Here is a 19,116-nt window from a genome sequence, read left to right on the forward strand (position 1 = left end):
TGAAATCAACATTATTTTGCACACGGTTTTCATTTTCTGGTGTTGCTAAACCTGTTGGTTTCACGTACATAATTCTCTGCCCCACATAAATCTTCTAAAGTCAGAATTAAAGCCATTGTCTGTGTTTATGAATTCCAAACATCAAGCTATTTGACTAATTCCTGTTCTCATCCATATGTGTTCCTTATGTAAACAGAACTTAAATGCATTTCTGTGGCTTGTCTAGTTGTTTTTGAACCCAGATGGTAGTGATTATAAAAATTAAAATCACATATTTTACTACCTATGTTAATTCCTTTTGCAGTTGAAAAGGGCAGGCAAAAGAATCCCAGAAGTTTATGTATCCAGACACAGACGTCTCCAGATGTGCTGTCCTCTGAGAAAACACTTGAGTTGGCTCGATATAAAACAAAATGTGAAAACCAAAGTGGGTTTATTCTGCAGCTCAAGCAGCTTCTTTCCTGTGGTAATACCAAGTTTGAAGCATTAACAGTTGTGATTCAGCACCTACTGTCTGAGGTAAGGATGTGTATCCTCTGAACGGTCTTCTCACTGAGGTGGGGGACGGGGTCGGGGGGGTGGCGGGCAATGCTCATGCTCTTGTCTTGTGAATATCTTTACGTTAATGATTGGCAAGATCGAATAGAATTCATCTAATAAGTTTTGTCAGCTCACTTGATACCTGAGTCACTCTCTGGAAATTTGGGATTGAAACATTTCTTAGTACTTCCTTTTCCCCTCTAGAGTCTCTTAGACCAACGACAAAGAAAAGATAATTGCCTGTTATACCTCTATACACCTCTAGATTATATTAGCATTAACGTTTTCAAACTTAATTTTTGTCTGTGTGCAGCTTTCTGCATCACACTTAGTTTAATGCTTTGCAAAATTAGGTTGATGATATTTATGAGTTATTTATGGATCAAAGAACATTTCTGAGGTAAATCCCAGTATTGGTCTGGGGACTCTCTAGAAGAGTTTGTGGTACAACAAACTTAAAACAGATTTTCTTTGCTTACTTACTCTTCGCTGATATTCTACAAGGATATTCATTCAGGAGCTGGTTAAAACTCATTGAGAGAACGGAGTTTGTATGAACATGTGCTACTGGCATAGCAACGGAAACTGCAGTTATCTATGGGGAAACAGGAGTGAGAATACAACTTGAGCTCTTTAGATATTTTTTAATCATGGTTTTAAAGATGGGCATACATGACATCTCAAGAAGAAAACTGTTCAGTTTACTTGTTCTGAAGTTCAGTTCAATCCAACAAACCTGTATATTCATTCCCTGCAGAGGCTACTGTGATGAGATTGCTGTCTGGGGCGGGGGATACAGAGGTGAATGAGACTGGGTCTGTGCCTTGGATGAGCTACCAAGCTAGTAGACAGTTTAGATCGATATTTGATGAACATTTAACAGCTTTGTCCAAATATGTTTTTCTGGAGAGGAAGACGGAGACATTTACCTAGTTTTTTAATTACAGTACTATACAGTATTTTTGTTTAATACATAAGGAAGGAATTTGAGAGTTGGTTTATATAACCAAGTAAGCTAAATTGGAAGCCATGTAATATCAGATGTAGGGAACAACTAGTTTATCTATTTAGTTTTACTATATCTGGCCTAACAACCCCATGTTCAACTCTTTTCTCTCCTTTTTCTCCCACATGAACTCAATCATCAAGTCCTGTGAATTCTCCTCCCACAGTATTTTTCCCCTTTGTCCCCTCTTTTCCATTCCTACTGATGCCAATCTTGTTCAGACCCTGGATAACTGTCCACTAGATGATGATGATAACTTCTTAACCAGTCTTCAGGCTTGCAGTGTCTCCCCTATAATCCATCCAAGCACTGCTAACAGATTCATCTTTCCAAAGCATTCCACTCAGATTAAAACCTTCTGTGTTTCTCCATTTTCTTTTTTCTTTCTTTTTTTCTTTTTTTTGTTGAGGAAGATTCACCCTGAACTAACATCCACTGCCAATCTTCCTCGATTTTTTTTTTTTGCTTGAGGAAGATTAGCCCTGAGCTAACATCTGTGCCAGTCTTCCTCTACTTTATATGTGGGACACCGCCACAGTCTGGCTGGTGAGTAGAGTGAGTCTGCACCTGGGATCTGAACCCGAGAACCTGGGCCGCTGAAGCGGAACATGCAGAACTTGAATGACTTGGCCACGGGGATAGGCCCTGTGGTTCTCCATTTTCTATAGCTGATCTGTCCACTTGGGTAGCCACTAGCCTTATGAAGCTTCTGAGCACTGGAAGTGTAGTCAGCTTATTAGAGAGAGTCAGTGAGTGTAAAATACACGTGGACTTTGAAGACAATATGAAAAAAGGATGTAAAATATCTCCATAATTTTTCTATTGTCTATATGTTGAAATAATATTTTGGATATACTGGGTAAAATAAAATATTAAAATTGGATCTTTTAAACCTTTTAAAAATGTAGCCACTAGGAAATTAAAATTACATACATGCGTCATAATATATTTCTTTTGGATGACTCTGGTACATAACTTGGAATATAAGACTCTCTATAATTTGGCGCCAAATGCCCTTTTTAACCTTACCCTCAGTGCCTGTATGTTCCAGCTGTATGATGAGGGAGGCAGAGGAGAAGCAAGAGGGATTTAACATTTGTCGAATATATACTAAGTACCAGACATTCTTACTTATTAAATCTTCTCCAAAATCACAAGTTGGAATTTACAAATGAGAAAATTGAGGCATAGAGCTGTTAAGTGACTTGACTCTCATCAGACAGCTAGTAAGACGAGAACCCAGGTCTAGGACACTATGAACTCAAAATCCCCTATAAACTTCCTGTACTTTTTCATCCTTTGTTCACATACTATTAGTGGGCTACTGCCTTTCTCCCTAATACCTACTAGTTCAGATCTTTCTTATAGTAGCATCACATCACTACCTGCATTTAATTTATGTGGATTCATTATACAAACAACCAAAGTAAAATATGCAAATTAAATAGATCAGGCAGTCCTGCTTTCCATGCTCCCTCAGTGAGCAAAGGCCCAAGAGTGCATGTGAGATGAAAGACAGGAGTCTTTGCTTCAGCTGTATTCCCAGTCCCTAAATATCTCGTGTGGCATGAACCTTCCACACTCCATGTGATCCTAGCATTTAAAGATACTTCCCTCCCATACAATCTGGCCCCTAAACACAAGCCAAACGCTTGATCAGGTGCTCAATTGGAAAAAGACTAGATTCAACACTAGAGGAAAAACCTCACGGGGTTGAACATTCTGAGAGATGCTTTATCAGTCCACAACAGGGCAAACTCTTAATGAGTTTCAGGGATATTTTTACTGTATGTGAATTTCATCTTACACTTAAGTTAGGTCCTAATGCCCAGGTAATTGTGACTCCACTGAATTTCTAAAAATTCAGCTCAAAAACTCCCTCTTTTATAAAGACTTCCCTGTTCTTCTAGCTCTATGTTCTATCTACCCTCTGGATTCTAGGAGCACTTATATTTCTCTGTCACCCTCTACCTTACAGGTAACCATTTAGTGCTTGTTCTTGCTTTTTAAGCAAAACTCAGAGCAGGATCTGTGTCTAGTTCTTTCTTAGGAAACCACCCCAGCAGTTATGGCAGTGCCTCATACACAGTAGACACAGAGTGTATATCTGGACGAACAAATGGATGAATAGAGAGAATGGTATCCCAGATGTAAGATGAACATATAAAGTCTTTATGTAAATGTTCTTTGCTCCTTTCCAGCTCTTTGTAATCAATCAGCAAATATTTACCGGTCGCCTAATGTGTACAGGGCACTGTGATAAAACAGTTGGAAAGGAAAGACATAACCAGGGAAAAAGTTAAACAATTTCTTAAACAATTTTTTTGTTAACACTTTGGTTCTCTCATACCTATTACAGAAGTGATTGTTTGATAGATAGATATGTAGATTGATCTATATATACATATATATCTTGTTATTGCTGACTTTTTCTAAATGGTTTTGGAGCATTAGATTATGGGTAAAAATGGTTGATTATAGGGAATCCTGGATCTATCACTTAACCTTTTCTTGCAAGTCCATTTAATAACTACAACTTTTCCGCTTTAGTGGCAGACGTAATTCATTACATGGCAGAAGTTCTAATGTCTCATGAATCTAGAAACTAATACCACACTTTCTATTTCTCTAGTGTTAGTTTTAGTTCTAATTCTTGATGTATCTCTGCATAGTTGTACAGTATTCTGTACAGACAGCCAAAGTGAAGGACAGTGTTGATGGTAGTAATCCCAATTTCCTCATAAAAGGGCCTATGGGTGAGTTTCTAGGTAAGCCTGAACAGGACCCAGGTCACCCCCAACCTCTGACTAAATATTCAGTGTGCCTCCGATTCTGTTTTTGCAAGTGGAATCTAACCTAAAGTAGCACCTTAACAAAGATGAATTTTGAATGGCACTTCAGGCTACTATAAGTGAAAATGTTTCAGAAGAAAAAAGTGGACATGATTCATTGTGTGTGTAGAAGGGAGGTCAGAGAGAGCACACATCTGAGCCCTCTGACGTGGCTCTTTCTGCAAAATCCCCTGTGCTGTTTATGCTCTTCAGCTGCTAGCAAATTCAGGCCCACTGATGGGACGACAGCCAGAGACTAAGTGCCTGCATCCTGGGGACTCCTAATTAAATTATGGTGAATCTGTTTTTTTCTTGGAGCACTTCATATATTTAATGCATGAGTATAAAAGCATTTTTCTATCTAGATTCCCACCTCCCCCTTTTTTTTTCACATTATATGGAATTCTGCTTGTTACAACACAAGGAGAATTAAATAAAGTTGTTATCTGAACTATAAAGAGCTTATCCTCTAACACAGAAACACTGATAAAGGAGCAGCTAAATAAAAAGAAACAGGCAATCGGTATCTAAGTGACAAAAACACATTTTATCATCTACAGATAAAGGGTTAGTATCTTAAAGGGCTAGCTACCAGGGAGAGTCAGGCAGAAACTAACACTTAGTATGTGTCTGTTAGGATATGGGCACTGGTCGGCATTTCACATGAGATCATATTTAAAGCCCTTGGTTTTTGCATTATTCTGTACTGCTTCCCCTCAGATGAGGTCATCTGCCTTGAGTGATGACCAGAGAATTGGGCCTGGATGTTTTAGTCCTGTCTAGGTCCCAAGCTTCTTGAAGGTAGAAACCATGTCTTAAATTTCTTTCATATTTTTCCCAGCGTCTGAAATGGTGCTTGGTTAACTGGTACAGAGTAATAACTTGCCAACCAATTCAGAAGGATAGATGTCCTGTCTAGACATTTGGGGGAAGGGGATGGTGTGTATGATTGACATTTAGCATTCCCTGAAGGTTGATATAATGGGTCAGTAAAGAAGACCAGGCATTCTAGATTGTGGAGGTGGGACATGACATGGCGAGCATGACAGAAAAGGAGTCAGGATGATTGAGGTTCATGGAACTAGGGTGAAGTTTATTTTTTTATGCACTCAATGGAAGAGGGTTTTTGAGCAAGGGCGTATATCTGTACAAAGAATATGGAATAATAACCTAGCAGCCCTCTGCAAGGTCATGTGCAGGGATGCTTTCCATAGTCCAGGAATGGGTAGGTGAGGATCAGGACCAGGGTGGAGGTAGCACTAATAGAAAAAATGTGATGAATTCAAGACCCGTTAGGAAGGAAGAACTGACTTTGGCACAACCCATTTAGATAAAGAAGAGTCAAAGATGACCTCACGGTTTTCCTGTCACTGTTACTGGGATTGGCAGAGGTTGGAAGACATCGATGGCTTCTGGACACTGAGGACAGAAAGGTTGAGTGTAGTAGAGTTGGGAGAAATGTCCACATGGGTCCTGAAATTGCTTGTCCTAAAAATCCCTTTAAGAAGCAAAAAGATCACTTAGTATATATTTTTGATAGGAAGCAAAAGTTTCGCAAAATTAATCCTGGAAATTATATACCAACTAACTTATGGAAATTTGGAAAGCGATTTAACTTCTTGCCAGCTTTTCCTTCTATCAGCAACTTAGCTACCATGGGAAAGTGAATTTTAAGCAAGCTGACTGATGTGTTACAGGATAACTTGTGGGTATCTAGTAAAGCTATCTTTTGGTTTCCTTGTCACTTGAGTAACAAAACTTGCTGATCCTTACTTGAACTGGACTACTAAGCAAACAAAATTAAGACTTAAATTTATGAACTTAAGAGAAGTATATATTATATGTATTTTTATTTGACTTTTCCAATTTTATCTGGGTTGATTTTTCTCAAACTTTAATTTCTACATTAGAAAACCCATTATTTGTTCATTTTAAAAACCTGTATTCACGGATTTGTAATTTTGGAACAACTTAATCCTGCCTTTTAAAAATCAAGCATTTAGAATATCATTAAGGCCAAAATGTACTCAATGAGAAAGTGTTTCTTAAATTCTAGTCACTATTAGCTATCTATATGACAGTGCCAGTGTGTTGTTAACTTCCTTAGCTCTTTAGTGAGAGAACACTACAAAGAAAAAAGTAAAAGCTATAAAATATATCTGATCTCCAACTCTCAAATCAGCATGTCACACTCTTTCTTAAAACACCAGTGGACCGTGTTCTAAGCTTTCAAATTAAATTTTGTGGGGAAACACCATTGATTTTATAATGTTATTTTAAATTCTAAGTCCCAACATGCATACTTGATCTTCGCCTAGTTCATAAGCTCATTTAATCTACAGGTTTTGGAGTACAAGTTTCCCTTTTCTATTAGTAAATGTGATAATTTAATGACCTCAATTAGAGAAGGGAATAAAAAAGGCTCACAAACCTAAAAATAACTCCATTATCCATGCAGAGAAGGTCAGTTTTTCTTTCCACTGTACTAGCTGATATTTAAGTAAGTGGCCATCGATCAGTCTAACGTCTGGCTCTCGTTTTTCATAAATGAAGGGCTGTGGCTTTAAGTAATCGCAGGCTGCCTGTGCCAAAGGCAGAAGCTGCAGCATCAGCTTCTGTGAGGAGAGAGGAGGAGAGAGGCGTCGGAGGCATACGGTAACCTGCAGGACGTGAAGTAAGGCTAACCGAGGACCAATGGCACTCCTCCTGGTAGAGCTTTGAATGTAGACAGACCTGACTGGTGGGTGGCGTGGCCACCTGTGCACTTCTTGGACAGTGCGGGGGTGGGGGTAGTTGGAGACAGAAGCTGGAAAATGGGCTGCTCCAGCAGCAAAATGTGCCTCTATTCTCCATGTGCAGCAACAAGGGTAATTAGTATTTGTTTATAGCGCTTTTCTGGAAGAATGTCAGGGACTAAGGCAGAGGTTGTCTGGAATTAGGGGGAAATGCTTTGAATGACAAGCAACTCTTGCCTGCAAAGGCCGGTCCCATGATCTCTGCAATACCGTGATCAAGATGCGGCGGGAGCTCCTCTTGGCTGATCCTAGTGAGGGCATTTTCAGAGAGCTTTGAATTCTGCCTTTTCCTTACTTACACCCTGGTGGTAAGGAATCTGCCTTTTCAGAAACTGTATCTAATTACTGTGTTTGTGTAAGTGTGTGGTTATGTGTGATTGCTATGAGTTGCTGGTAACTTGGAAATTGCTCTTTTCTTGCAAGAAGGATAATTGCTTTTTTAATACTGAAACAGCTGCCTGGTTTTCTCTGATTCATTTCTCTAACATCTACTTAGAATTATCGCTGATCCAAAATATAATGCTCCTTAGAAAATAATGTGTAGCTGAGTAAAATTAATTTAATCTTGTCTTTAAAGGATTGTTTTTTTTTTTTTTTTTGCCATAGCTTTGTAACACTACAACTTTGAGTCTTCCTTTTAGAAGTAAAAGATTGGCCTTGTCACAAAACTTTATTTGCAAATATAGGACAAAGTACATATGAGTGCATATGTTTAGGACATTAAATATTTATCTTAAACTGATTAGGCCTTTATTGCCCTTGGAGGAGGACAATGCATTACATCTTAAGTACAGTATGCATTAGCTGAAAGATTCTGTGGATCAGCAATGAAGCATGGCTCAAAGTAAATATTTTTAAATGGGCCATTCAGTACCTCAAATGAGAGTTTCACAAGGACCTGAGAAAATACAGATTTTTGAAACGTGAATTTCCTTAACAACTAAGGGACATCTGTGTTTTTTAACAACACAAACTGTTAGCCTAAATGATTCATATCTTGGCTTCTCAATTGATTCTGAGGCTCGTGTTCTTGGTGATAACAAATGTGTGCCTTATTGAAAGGGACCCTCTTGAAAACATGAGTAACTTGATGTGTGTTTTCCGCAGCGGGAGGAAGCACTGAAACAACACAAAACCCTATCTCAAGAACTTGTTAACCTCCGGGGAGAGCTAGGTAAGAGCTTTTTTTGTTAAGTTTTACGGGACGAGGGGAGAAGGGGAAAATTTGGTTTTCCTATCTGAATTGTGGCTGGAGTTGCATGCTGGCAGTTGTTCGCTGTCCTGCTCTGCTATCTGTGCAAACACTTACTATCGACCTTGCTTTTGAATCTTGGCAGCTTGACCTCAAGTTCACAGAATTCCTGGCACTGCACTGACTAAGCCTAGCAGAGTTTCTGATGACCAAAACATTTCTCTTCCTGAAGAGAGGGACAGAATGACTTCTGTAATTGTGTGGATTCCTGTCAAATAATTCCATCATAATTTTTTCTGAACCACTTTTCATATTAAAGAATGGTGAGAAAATTCCCTCTCTGATAACAGTAATTATATTACACTTCCTTGGGGTGGTTTGTGAGCAGTGAGTATGAAGTTACAAGGATGCTGCGTATAGGAGTAGCCTGTCTGAAGAAGGCACATTCTGTGCTAATCTTACAGTTTGGGGCTGCTGGTGAATAAGGACCCACTTCCACAGGAAGCCGTGTGACTCGCATGTCTCTAGCACTCACCACTCAGCACTGCTGTTCCCAGGCAAAACTCTAGTTCTTGTCTCTCCTGCAAGAGTCCTCAGGATTCATGCAACAGAGACGGTACTCCTTTTCCTACCTCAGCTACGGTGTTGGAGGGAACTGACTGCCTTGGGGTCCCCCTATCTGCTGTGGGCACCTCAACCCTAGAGAATCAGCCTCCTGCTCCAGCTTCAGCCAGGTCTGGAGTTGTTCACTGAAAGGCTGACTTCCTTGCCCTTTGCAGTGTTCTATGTATGCTAACAGTCTCCACTTAAAGTGTGTGTAGATATGTGTATAAATAATGCAAAGGCAGCAGCCAGAGACAAAAATTGTGTTCATCTAGTTCTAGGAGACACTGCTCATTTTTCTTTGGACAAGACCAGAGTTTAAGCGTTGGCAATATAATTTGCTGATCTTGAACACTCATAAGTTTTTTCCCCCATGGCAAAGATCAGGTGGCAGTGACTTCTCTCTCCATTCCTCTTCTCTTTTCATCTCCCATTGGGAGGCAGTGCCAAACTCCTGGGTGACCCTCCAGATTCTTAATCCCTAGCCGGGACGTCATTTTCTCCTGACCTTGTTTTAGGCTGTGGCAATGAAGAACCCTTTATGGAAAAGTAATTTTAAGACAGATGGAACTTCAGGACGCCAAAGACTTGAGAGTTTTAGGAAAGCAGTTGAAGGAAACCATGGCTGAGAAACGGCCCAGCTCTCAGAGACTTCTAAGGCTTTCTGCTGTGTCACTTCACTTGACTGCTGCCCTTTTGATTACCCAAATGACCAACTTAATTTGCTTTTGTCCGTGCCTTAAATAATGGAATGGATATAGAGTTAGATGATCAGGAAAGAGGTCGTCTGTGTGTGTTTCAGAGTTCGTTATAACCCAGTGGAGGTGGAGATGAGCCTACCTGGGGGTTCACATTTCAGACTCTACCCAAGACGAGGCAGAGACACCAATGGAACACTGGTCTCATTCACTCTGCCTGAATGGGGGATCCTCTTTTTACCTTTCAGTGGATAGCACAATTAGGTGATTTAAGTTGGGACACGAGTTCTTAGCTCCTCCAGGTAGTCACGTAGCCTGACAGGAAATAGCTGTAACAGTTTGTATTCACTCTCACCTTTCCATCTGTGATAAGGAGAGTGTGCCCTGGTGTGCTTTTACTGCTGCTATCAGAGCGTCAGGATGCACTGGTTGGCCTGTCCATATCATTCGGTGACCCAAGCTTAGACCCTTAGGGAATGTGTCATTATTGCTGTTGAATAGGGTGGAATTTCTCTAGTAACAGCATAAAGCATTTTGGGAAGGGTTTTGGTTCTGTAAGGGAAAGAAGAGAAGCTTTCAAATAGTTCTTCTGATGAAACTCCAAGAATGCTCTCAAAGCTGCCAGTTTGCTTGTTTGTCACATGAGCTGAGATGGAAAAAAATAAGTTTACATAGCAAAGTTTAAAACTCGGTTTTAAAATTTGAGGCAGTGGTACACAGTGGTTAGACTGTGTTGTCGCACTATCCAGGTTCAACTCTTTGGTAGCTGGGTGACCTAGGGCAAGCCACATTACATGTCTTCTGTCCCAATTTCATTCTCTGTAAAATGGCAGTAATAATTGTCTGCCTCAAGGGTGGTCATGAGGTATTAATGAGGTAAGACATTGTAAAGCGTCTAGCACCAAGTGTTAACTACTATTAAAGAGTATTAAGATGTGTGCAGTTTACAACTGTGTGGTAAGGATTACATGAGATAACATGAGGTATTACATGAAGTAACGCACTATAAAGCGTCTAGCACCAAGTATTAAATAGTATTAAGATACATGCAGTTTACAGCTGTGTAGTAACCACATTTGCTGTTTTGTAAGGGCATAGACTATACTGCGGAAAGGAATTGTAATTAGACTATTATTGGAAATCCCTCGGGACAGGCTGTTTTTCTCTTCAGACTCAAATGGAAGGGAGGCGTGATGGATCCCCTCCTGATGCGGTAGAAGTGCTTGGGGTTTGGAGTCCATAGTCTAGGTTTTTGTCCATCCACTCTTAGTTAGAAGTTACCTAACTTCTCTGAGTATAATTTCCTCACGGTGATATGAAGTTAATATGTAGTTTGCTGGCTTGTTATGGAGCTTGAATAAAATGGTAATATACACGAAGAAACTGGCCCAGTGCCTGGTCCATCACAGGCAACTCAAGAAAAGAGAGCTGCAACCAGCACCATCATCTAAGTATCCACCTTTTTGCTCCAAAATAGTAGGGCATTTTTGGTGTCACTCTCCCATTGGGTAATTTTTCTTTAGCTTCTCTATGAAATTTGAGGCAAGGTTCCCAAACTACTAAGAACTGCAAAGAATGACGGACAGCTCATAAACTCAGCAGCACTAAACCCAAGTAGAGTCGGCACTGTTGACCTTCAGAATCTAACTGCCTCCAATTGTCCCTTCCATTGACTGACTTTCCCATGGTTGTCCCTCTCATACTCTGACAAGTGTCCTCTACTGCCAAGTGATCCCAGCTTAGCTCCAGTGCTCAGCCTGCGTGTCTCTGCCATCTGAGCCACACGCCCTTCGTGGAATGACTCACCATTTGCTTCCGCAAAAACTCGTCAAAAACCCCCTCTCAGTCTCCTCAGGACAAAACCATGAAGCTTCCCTCACTCCAGTGAGTCCTTGATACTTCACCTTCATGCATATATTATATCTTGTGTTTTCCTGTTGTCTTCAGACAGTAAATCCTTAACTGCAGAGATTCCTGCTTCCTATGAAAACGTATTTATATAATATGCTTTCCATTTTCATGAGTAATTGATAAATATTTATGGGCATTTGAGGTTTTAAAGTTCCTTTTTATTTAAGAACAATGTGTGAAAATTAAAGAAAACTGTAAAGTGAGAAGAAAATAGCCCATAGCTCAACCACCCTGACATTTTTATTTTTGCATATTCTCTTGTCTTTTTTATATGGTATATACAGCTTTCTACTGTGATTGTTTTTTAAGGTATAATTTACATACAATGGAATGCTTAGTGTTCCAGCAGTTTTGACAAACACATACAGTCATATAACCTACAGTTTTACCAGGGTATAGAAGGTTTCTATCACCCCAGAAAATTCCCTCATGCCCCTTTCCAGTACACCCCTCTTGCCCTAGAAGCAAACACTGATCTGATTTTTATCACCATAGGTTACTTTTGTGTATTCTAGAATTTCATATAAATGGAAACATACAGTATGTTCTTTTTTGTGTCTGGCTTCTTTCATACAGCATAATGTTTTTGAGATTCTTCCATGTTATTTTATGTGTATTCTGATCTTTTTAACTTATGTCAAGCATTTTTCCATGTTGCTTCATAGTCTTCATTATGGTCATGTTTAATGACTATGGGCAAGTCTATCGAGTGGATGTGGCATAATTTCACTTACCCCTCAAATAGTGTTATAGAATAGTGAGGATTTCATTGTCAGCGGTTTTCCTACCCATTCCCATGGTTTCACCTACAACCTATAGGGTGATGACTCACAAGTTTATTTTTCTAGTCCTCTCCTTCCCAAGCTGCAGATGCATTTTTTCCTGGTGAAGAGCTGCCTCCAGGTGAGCCAATCCAGTGTAATCAGACCTTCCTGACTCCTTGGCCCCTTGCTTCCTGAACCTTCTGCAGCGTCTCCTCATTCAGACCTATTCCTCAGTCTATTCATCAGCTTCTGCAGTGGTGTTATTATTCACTTACCACCCAAGCTATCAACTGAGGTCACGCTTCTTCCCCTCCCCCCTCCACGTGCATACCAGTCTGCGCTCTAAATATTGCTGAGATCCGTCCCTCCTCAGCATTCTGGCTGCTGCTGTTCTAATTTAAGCCCCATCATTTCTTATCTAGAATATATTCCAACAGGTCACCTTGCCTCCAGGCCCACTTCTCCCCTCTCTACATGCTACCAGAACTACTTACAGATCTCACATGTGTCTTCTACTCACATTTTGAACAAACATAAGTGACTCCATTTTGGCTTTGGAGAAAAGTCCAGATGTACTAAAGCCACCATGTATGTTTTGACCATAACATTCCGTCCCAATTCATGATGTCTGGACTCATTCACCTTCCTTCACACCTTCTTTCCCCTCCCCAGGTCCCAGCCATGGGTTCATTCTTACTTCTTTTGCACCTCTTTGACACGTGTCATCCTCTCTGCTTGAAGTATGCTCTCCTCTCTCCACTACCTTTCTATTTTTTGCCTCTCAAGCTCCTTCTCATTTACGATTTTTTTAAGTCCTACCTAGAATATCTTGTCATCAGTTGAGTTTTGCCCAAATCTTTGAAGCAAGTTAATTGCACCTTCTACTATGCCCTTCAAGGTACTTTGTTCTGATAGTTACTTGTTTATAGACCTCTTCTCACAGTCCAAAACCATGAGAGCTTCAAGGGCAAGGCCAATATCTCCTTCATCTTTGTAGCTCTACTGGCTAATACCTTGTGCCTGGCACTTAGTACTTCAGTGAATGAATGAGGACAGTAGCTAGGGAAGTTGATTTTATCCTTATAATATGATAATAATTGTTTTTCTGGATAAATGTTTTCCGATAAACTGTTCAAAAAGAACATGTAGGAATGAATAATAATAAAGTAAGGTGAGCTCTAATTCTCTTAGAAACATTTTATATTATGTCTGACAATCCCAGTTAATCAGATCATTTTGAAAGTGTCAGCCTTTGAAATAGATTACAGTTCAATTTAATGGTCTACATCCACAGCAAACATTTGGCCTCTGAGATGGGGGATAAATGTGTCATTCTGATTTTTCCAGAGTCGTGTTAGATCAAAACTGGCGTAATAGAGAGCCATAATTATGATCTTTTGAGGTTCCTATTGTTTTTTATTAATGTTAATCATTGAAATCACATTTTTAATCTAAATTAATGATGAAAAGATATTTTGTATTTCAAAATTATTTTTTAGCCATCAGAATTAATAGCTAATTTATATCTTTTTATATATTTGTCCTGATTGTTTCTATTTCATGACACAAATGGGATTTTAACCCTTAATTCACTAAAAATTCTGGGAATTCTCATAATAATTATGTAAAAGACAAGTTGATTTTGCCCTCTGTTTGTAAAAATTAGGAGATGGATATGAGTGTAATATTTATTGAGTGCCTACTCTTTCCTAATAGCAGTGTTCAGCTCTAACTCTACTGGTTTGCATTTTATAAAAAAAGAAAAGAAGAAATTGAGGCTCAAAAGTTAAGTAACTTTCTAAGGTCAAACAGGGAGAAACGAAAGCACCTGGATGAGAACCTAGGATGGCTAGACTGCCAAACTCCTGTAATCACAACAGGAAAAGCATGATGAAACTATTTGAAAGGTTGGAAAATCATTTGATATAAATGCTGGTTTGCATTGATAACCACTTTGGAATCTTTTTATTCAAGTCAAGAGTTTAAGAAGTATTGTTACATTAAAATATGTCTTGTTATTAAAATAGGGAAAATTGACAGCATACAAAGTGTCTAATCAACACTTAACTGGTGTCTGTGAACTTGAGGCTACCTCACACCTTATGGAATGTGTTCATTTATCACTGGTTTCGTCTATAGTTATGGTTTAACAAGGCTGTGTATTTAAAGTAATTTTAAAACTCTTTACAGTTAAGTCACTTTTGAGTTGCAGAATTCCAGAAGTAGTTTTTGAAGTAGGCTTTAATGAAAAATCTATTATTATAATGAAAACCAACTGTATACCAAAACAGAATTCTTTCTGAGTTGATTGAAGTTGGAGTTGACACCAGCTCAAACTTAGCTCATTCTTTTTCTACCCATGTCTGTCTATCCTAAATTTAGACTTTGGCTGGCTGTATCTCTTAAGTACAAGGCATATTCTTCCACCTGTACAAAAGCCCAGTATTACCAAGGATATCTGTTCTGAAAGCCTATTGAGTCGTCTTCCTTGTCCTAACTTGTCCTCGTCCAGTTTAGATATGTTCAGCTTTTCCTAATTTAATGTCATTTGTCTAGCACAGTGGTTCTCCAACTTCATTGTATAATAAAATAGAACTGGTTGAAATGCAGATTTCCAGTTCTGACTCAGGTGGCATGGGATGGAGTCCAGGAATCCACTTTTTTTATATATATATATTTATTGTGGTTATTGTCTAGCCATGTCCCTTCCCACACCGTAGGAAAGAAGCACTCCTCCTGTGCTGCAGGAACGGGGCCTGTGATCAGCGTAGGGCCAACGATTTCACTGCTTAGCACAGACCTAAATGGGGGCAGCAAGCGCTGACCCCCTTTTTGGCCAAGACGCCCAGAAAGCAGAGCGAGCGGGCTTCTGCAGCGTGGCCAAGTTGCCAACTGTTTGAATGTGGACGGCGTGTGATGGAATCGCTGACCCAGAGAAACAGGAACTTGAGAAGAGGGTAAGCTAATGTTGTATTCCGGGAACCCACTTCTAATGACCATCCAGGTGATTCTGATGCAGCTGCTCCCTGGACTACACTTGGTCACTGCACGGACTGCCCAGAATGTTGTTTCCTTGACATAAAACAGTAGATATGAATCAAGTAAGCACAGTAAGAGAGTAAATAATACCAGACAACTCCAGCTGAATTGAGTCCATTCTTGTACATAGGCTTCCAGATTTTATGCACACCAGCCACTTGTACCTGCCCTTTTGAACCTTACACCTTAAAAATGAATCATCAGGGAGGAGAGGCAAGATAGTACCTGCCTTGAAAGCACCTTTTTTTGTGTGTGTGAGGAAGATCAGCCCTGAGCTAACGTCTGTGCTAATCCTCCTCATTTTGCTGAGGAAGACCAGCTCTGAGCTAACATCTATTGCCAATCCTCCTTTTTTTCCCCCCAAAGCCCCAGTAGATAGTTGTATGTCATAGTTGCACAGCCTTCTAGTTGCTGTATGTGGGACGCGGCCTCAGCATGGCTGGAGAAGCTGTGCGTCGGTGCGTGCCTGGGATCTGAACTTGGGCCGCCAGCAGCGGAGCGCGAGCACTTAACCGCTAAGCCACGGGCCGGCCCACAGAAATCACCTTTTTATTAACATTAAATTTATGCTTTTGATTAAAATGTGATTTCCTTTAAGTCTTACCTCATTTTTCCCAGGCCTGAAGCTTAGAACATCATGTCAGTTATTCAGCCAGACTTGCATCTCCGATCCACTTTCATTCCTAAGTGTTTTCGTTGGTCTGTGGAGTGTTTGCTGCTGTGATTATGAGAGAATCTGTTTTGAGGCATGTTGTTGGCCAGTGAGTAAGTTGAAAAACAGCAAAACCTTTTCAGACTTGATTGGCAGGGAGAGCCTGAGGCTGCGTGGAGGCCCAGCCGGCACCTGTGTACTAAGGTCGGCCGACTGGGCCAGATCATCATCCACATGCAAATAAGATTTTTTTCAGGGCTAATCAGTGTAGGGGAAAAAAAGATCATTTTCACCTGCTTTCTTTTGCAGTCTGTCTAGCTTCCACAAGAGAATTAAGCCCTAACACCTTGGCACGTCCATTGTACGTATGAATTAACTTCTCTCTTATGCATCTCAAGTTGAGAAAATAGCCACTCAGGTCAGGTTCGGTGTTCTGTGCTGCAGAACCTGCATTTACAAAGGCTGAGCAGATGGAGTTCTAGACCCAATCCTGCCACTTCAGTGCCCTCTCTAGTCGAAGGAGATTTAAGATAATACCTATCTTATTAACTCAAAGCATTATTACATTGCATGAAATAATAAGTGAGAGAGTGCCTTATAAAGTATGAACTGAGTTTTAAAGGTGAGGTGATATTATTTATGGAGAATTTATTTGATAGTGCAGGGCTTTTGTAAAAGTAAATTCTTCATAAGTTAGGATTATTAGAAGGCTTTGAAATCAGTTCACGCCAATTCATATAATTCCCAAGAGCAATCAGCCATTTGTAGCTAATTTTGAAATTTAGAAAAAGACCTCTGTCTACCACAGGTCGGCCAAATTTCTTGGTCACATGAAAAAGGAGTACCTTTTGGGAAGCGAAACCTGGGGCTCTTAGGAGTAGGTGATCGTTCCACAGATAGTCCATGAAGACTCGCTCTACAAAACATAATACTATCCATTTCACTGTATCCTCACCAAACTATGAGGTTAGCAGAGCAGGTGGTACTTATTCCTACCTTGCATATCAGGAAACTGATATGCAGAAGGTTGGAAATGCCTGCTGTCAGTCTAGGGGCCCACACTTGTTTCCCTGTAAGCTACCGCCTCTCCACAAAGGAGCAATTTACTTAAAAAATGGCTTCTTGGTTACTTTGTCACAATCTCTTATATGGCATCGCGAAAATTTGCACAACCTTTCATGCGACCTACCTCTCTACTTTTATATTTCCTTTTCTTTTTTTACATTTTATGTCCAATTTAGATAAAATCACCTAAAAGTTGGGGAAATCCTATTGCATATAATGTCAAGAACAATAGTAGTAGAAAGTGAAGATCTGAGATGGGTCTGGACCGTAGCACCGTACCGTCGGTGTGTGCGTGTGTATTAAACTTCTCTGAATCCTTGTCAAGCAATGCTTATTTTTAACTGTCATGGTCTGCCATGGAACCCCAAGCGTGTTCTGTGAGGACTCTTCGAACACATTTGAATTGTTGGACTTGGGCAAAGCTAGTAATAATACAGTAGCGTTTGTTGCATCCTCACTCTGGTCAGGCACTAGCCCAGAGGCTTCACGTGTATTAATTTATTTAATCCTGCAAGGAAGGCACTAATATTGTCTCTATTTTAAAAATGAGGAAATGAATACTTAGAAAGCTTAAGTAATTTGCTCAAATCATGTAGCAGGTAAATGGTGTGGCTGAGGTTTGAACCTAAATATTCTGGCTCTATTCTGTTAAGACATCTATTTATGTCCCTGAGAATTAAAATATTTTTGGTTGTCTCATGATGAAGGCTGCTACTCAGATATAAAAATTGAGAAAGCTCTGCATCATTTCAAAAGAATATTGACAATTTAGGGCCATGGTTGTGTAATGTTTTTCTCTGTAAACAGTACGTTTATCAATGACAAAGGGAAATTAGTCTCTATGAGATGGAAATAATCAAAATATGACTTCCCCTTCCTAGCAAAGGCCTCCAGGCTTAATTGGGTAATGGCTGCATTTCTGCTCCTTGGGGAAAACTGCTAAAGGACTGGGATAAATCCAGTTGTATTTTTCAGAGGTTATATTTGACTGTGACATTGGGCCTTTTCTAGATGTCATCCAAATAATGATTTGGAAAGGAAAACTTGCAAGCATTTCACCACTTCTGAAATATTTTTTCCTTGCTGAGTTATCCATGTTTTAAACTGTCAGCGAGTGTCTCTATGTTGTTCCTGTTCTGTTGACGGCCTAGGATTCTTCTCAGGCCTGGTTCATCCCAGGGTGAAAATGTTGACTTTTGATCTGCAATGTGGCCTTATGTTTTAGGGCTGATCTTGTAAATGAGTTGGTTTCTTTCCTTCTTAATTCTGAAAACTCTATTTCTCATTTTAAGGTAGGGTGCTGGCAGATAGCCTTTGCAGTTTACCAATATGCGTACAAAAGTTATAACCCATCGATTCTTCTACAGGCAGTGGTCTTTTGGTGCCTTTAATCACTGGCATGTTTTTAAAAATTGACTATTAGAATGGTTAAGACAGCAAGACAAAAGGACTCGTTTGTACTGTGTGGATATTGTATTTGTGCAGTAATTTCTTGAAAACAGTATCACCTGAAACTGTGCAAAAACTCCATTTACTTAGTCCAGATTCTGAAAGGTTTTATGTTTGGTTTTGGCTTTGCTGGGTATCTGGTTAATTGACTGAAAGGGAGTGGAATCTGGAGAATACACAAGGAAGAGATAAGACTGAGAACAGCAGTAAGAGCAAGTACAGGTGGCTTTAGAACTCTTTCCTAAACTGTAATAAGTACGAGGAAAGGTCCATGACTAAAACCGTGGGGTGACGTCCCCTCTCCCTCACCACCGACAGGAGCACTCTGAGAACCCTGATACAATGTTTACATGTGTGTCCTTCCAAAAAAGTATTTCATGAGTCTTGATGCCAAATAAATGTTTCCTCAGGAGCCCAGGCCAATGAATTCAAAGCAAAGCCATTTGTGTGAGCGATGGTTCCAGCCCAGCTGTTCTCCGCACAGCACCCCAGGCCGGTAAACAGAGCAAAGGTCTGCGCACAGCTGCGGGCTGATGTCACCGTCTGTTGCCGGGCCTGTTGTACTAACAGC

At 40.0% G+C, this 19,116-nt stretch overlaps 1 protein-coding gene across 5 annotated transcripts in view; it reads left to right on the top strand.

The window, feature by feature from the left end:
- Positions 1 to 19,116, top strand: part of MTUS1 (microtubule associated scaffold protein 1) — a 143,798-nt gene that overhangs the window by 110,076 nt on the left and 14,606 nt on the right. For 4 of the 5 annotated variants that reach the window (XM_087418440.1, XM_087418439.1, XM_004428780.3 and 1 more), the window contains 2 exons: positions 305 to 519; positions 8,280 to 8,346. In XM_087418440.1, the coding sequence (XP_087274566.1) occupies positions 305 to 519; positions 8,280 to 8,346 (282 nt within the window). Of the gene's footprint in view, positions 1 to 304; positions 520 to 7,129; positions 7,245 to 8,279; positions 8,347 to 19,116 lie in introns of those variants that run through there. The other variant, XM_087418441.1, reaches the window with a different exon arrangement.

This window comes from Ceratotherium simum, chromosome 28, assembly GCF_057802395.1.
Source record: "Ceratotherium simum simum isolate JZ-2026a chromosome 28, ASM5780239v1, whole genome shotgun sequence".
Taxonomy (NCBI): Eukaryota; Metazoa; Chordata; class Mammalia; order Perissodactyla; family Rhinocerotidae; genus Ceratotherium; species Ceratotherium simum.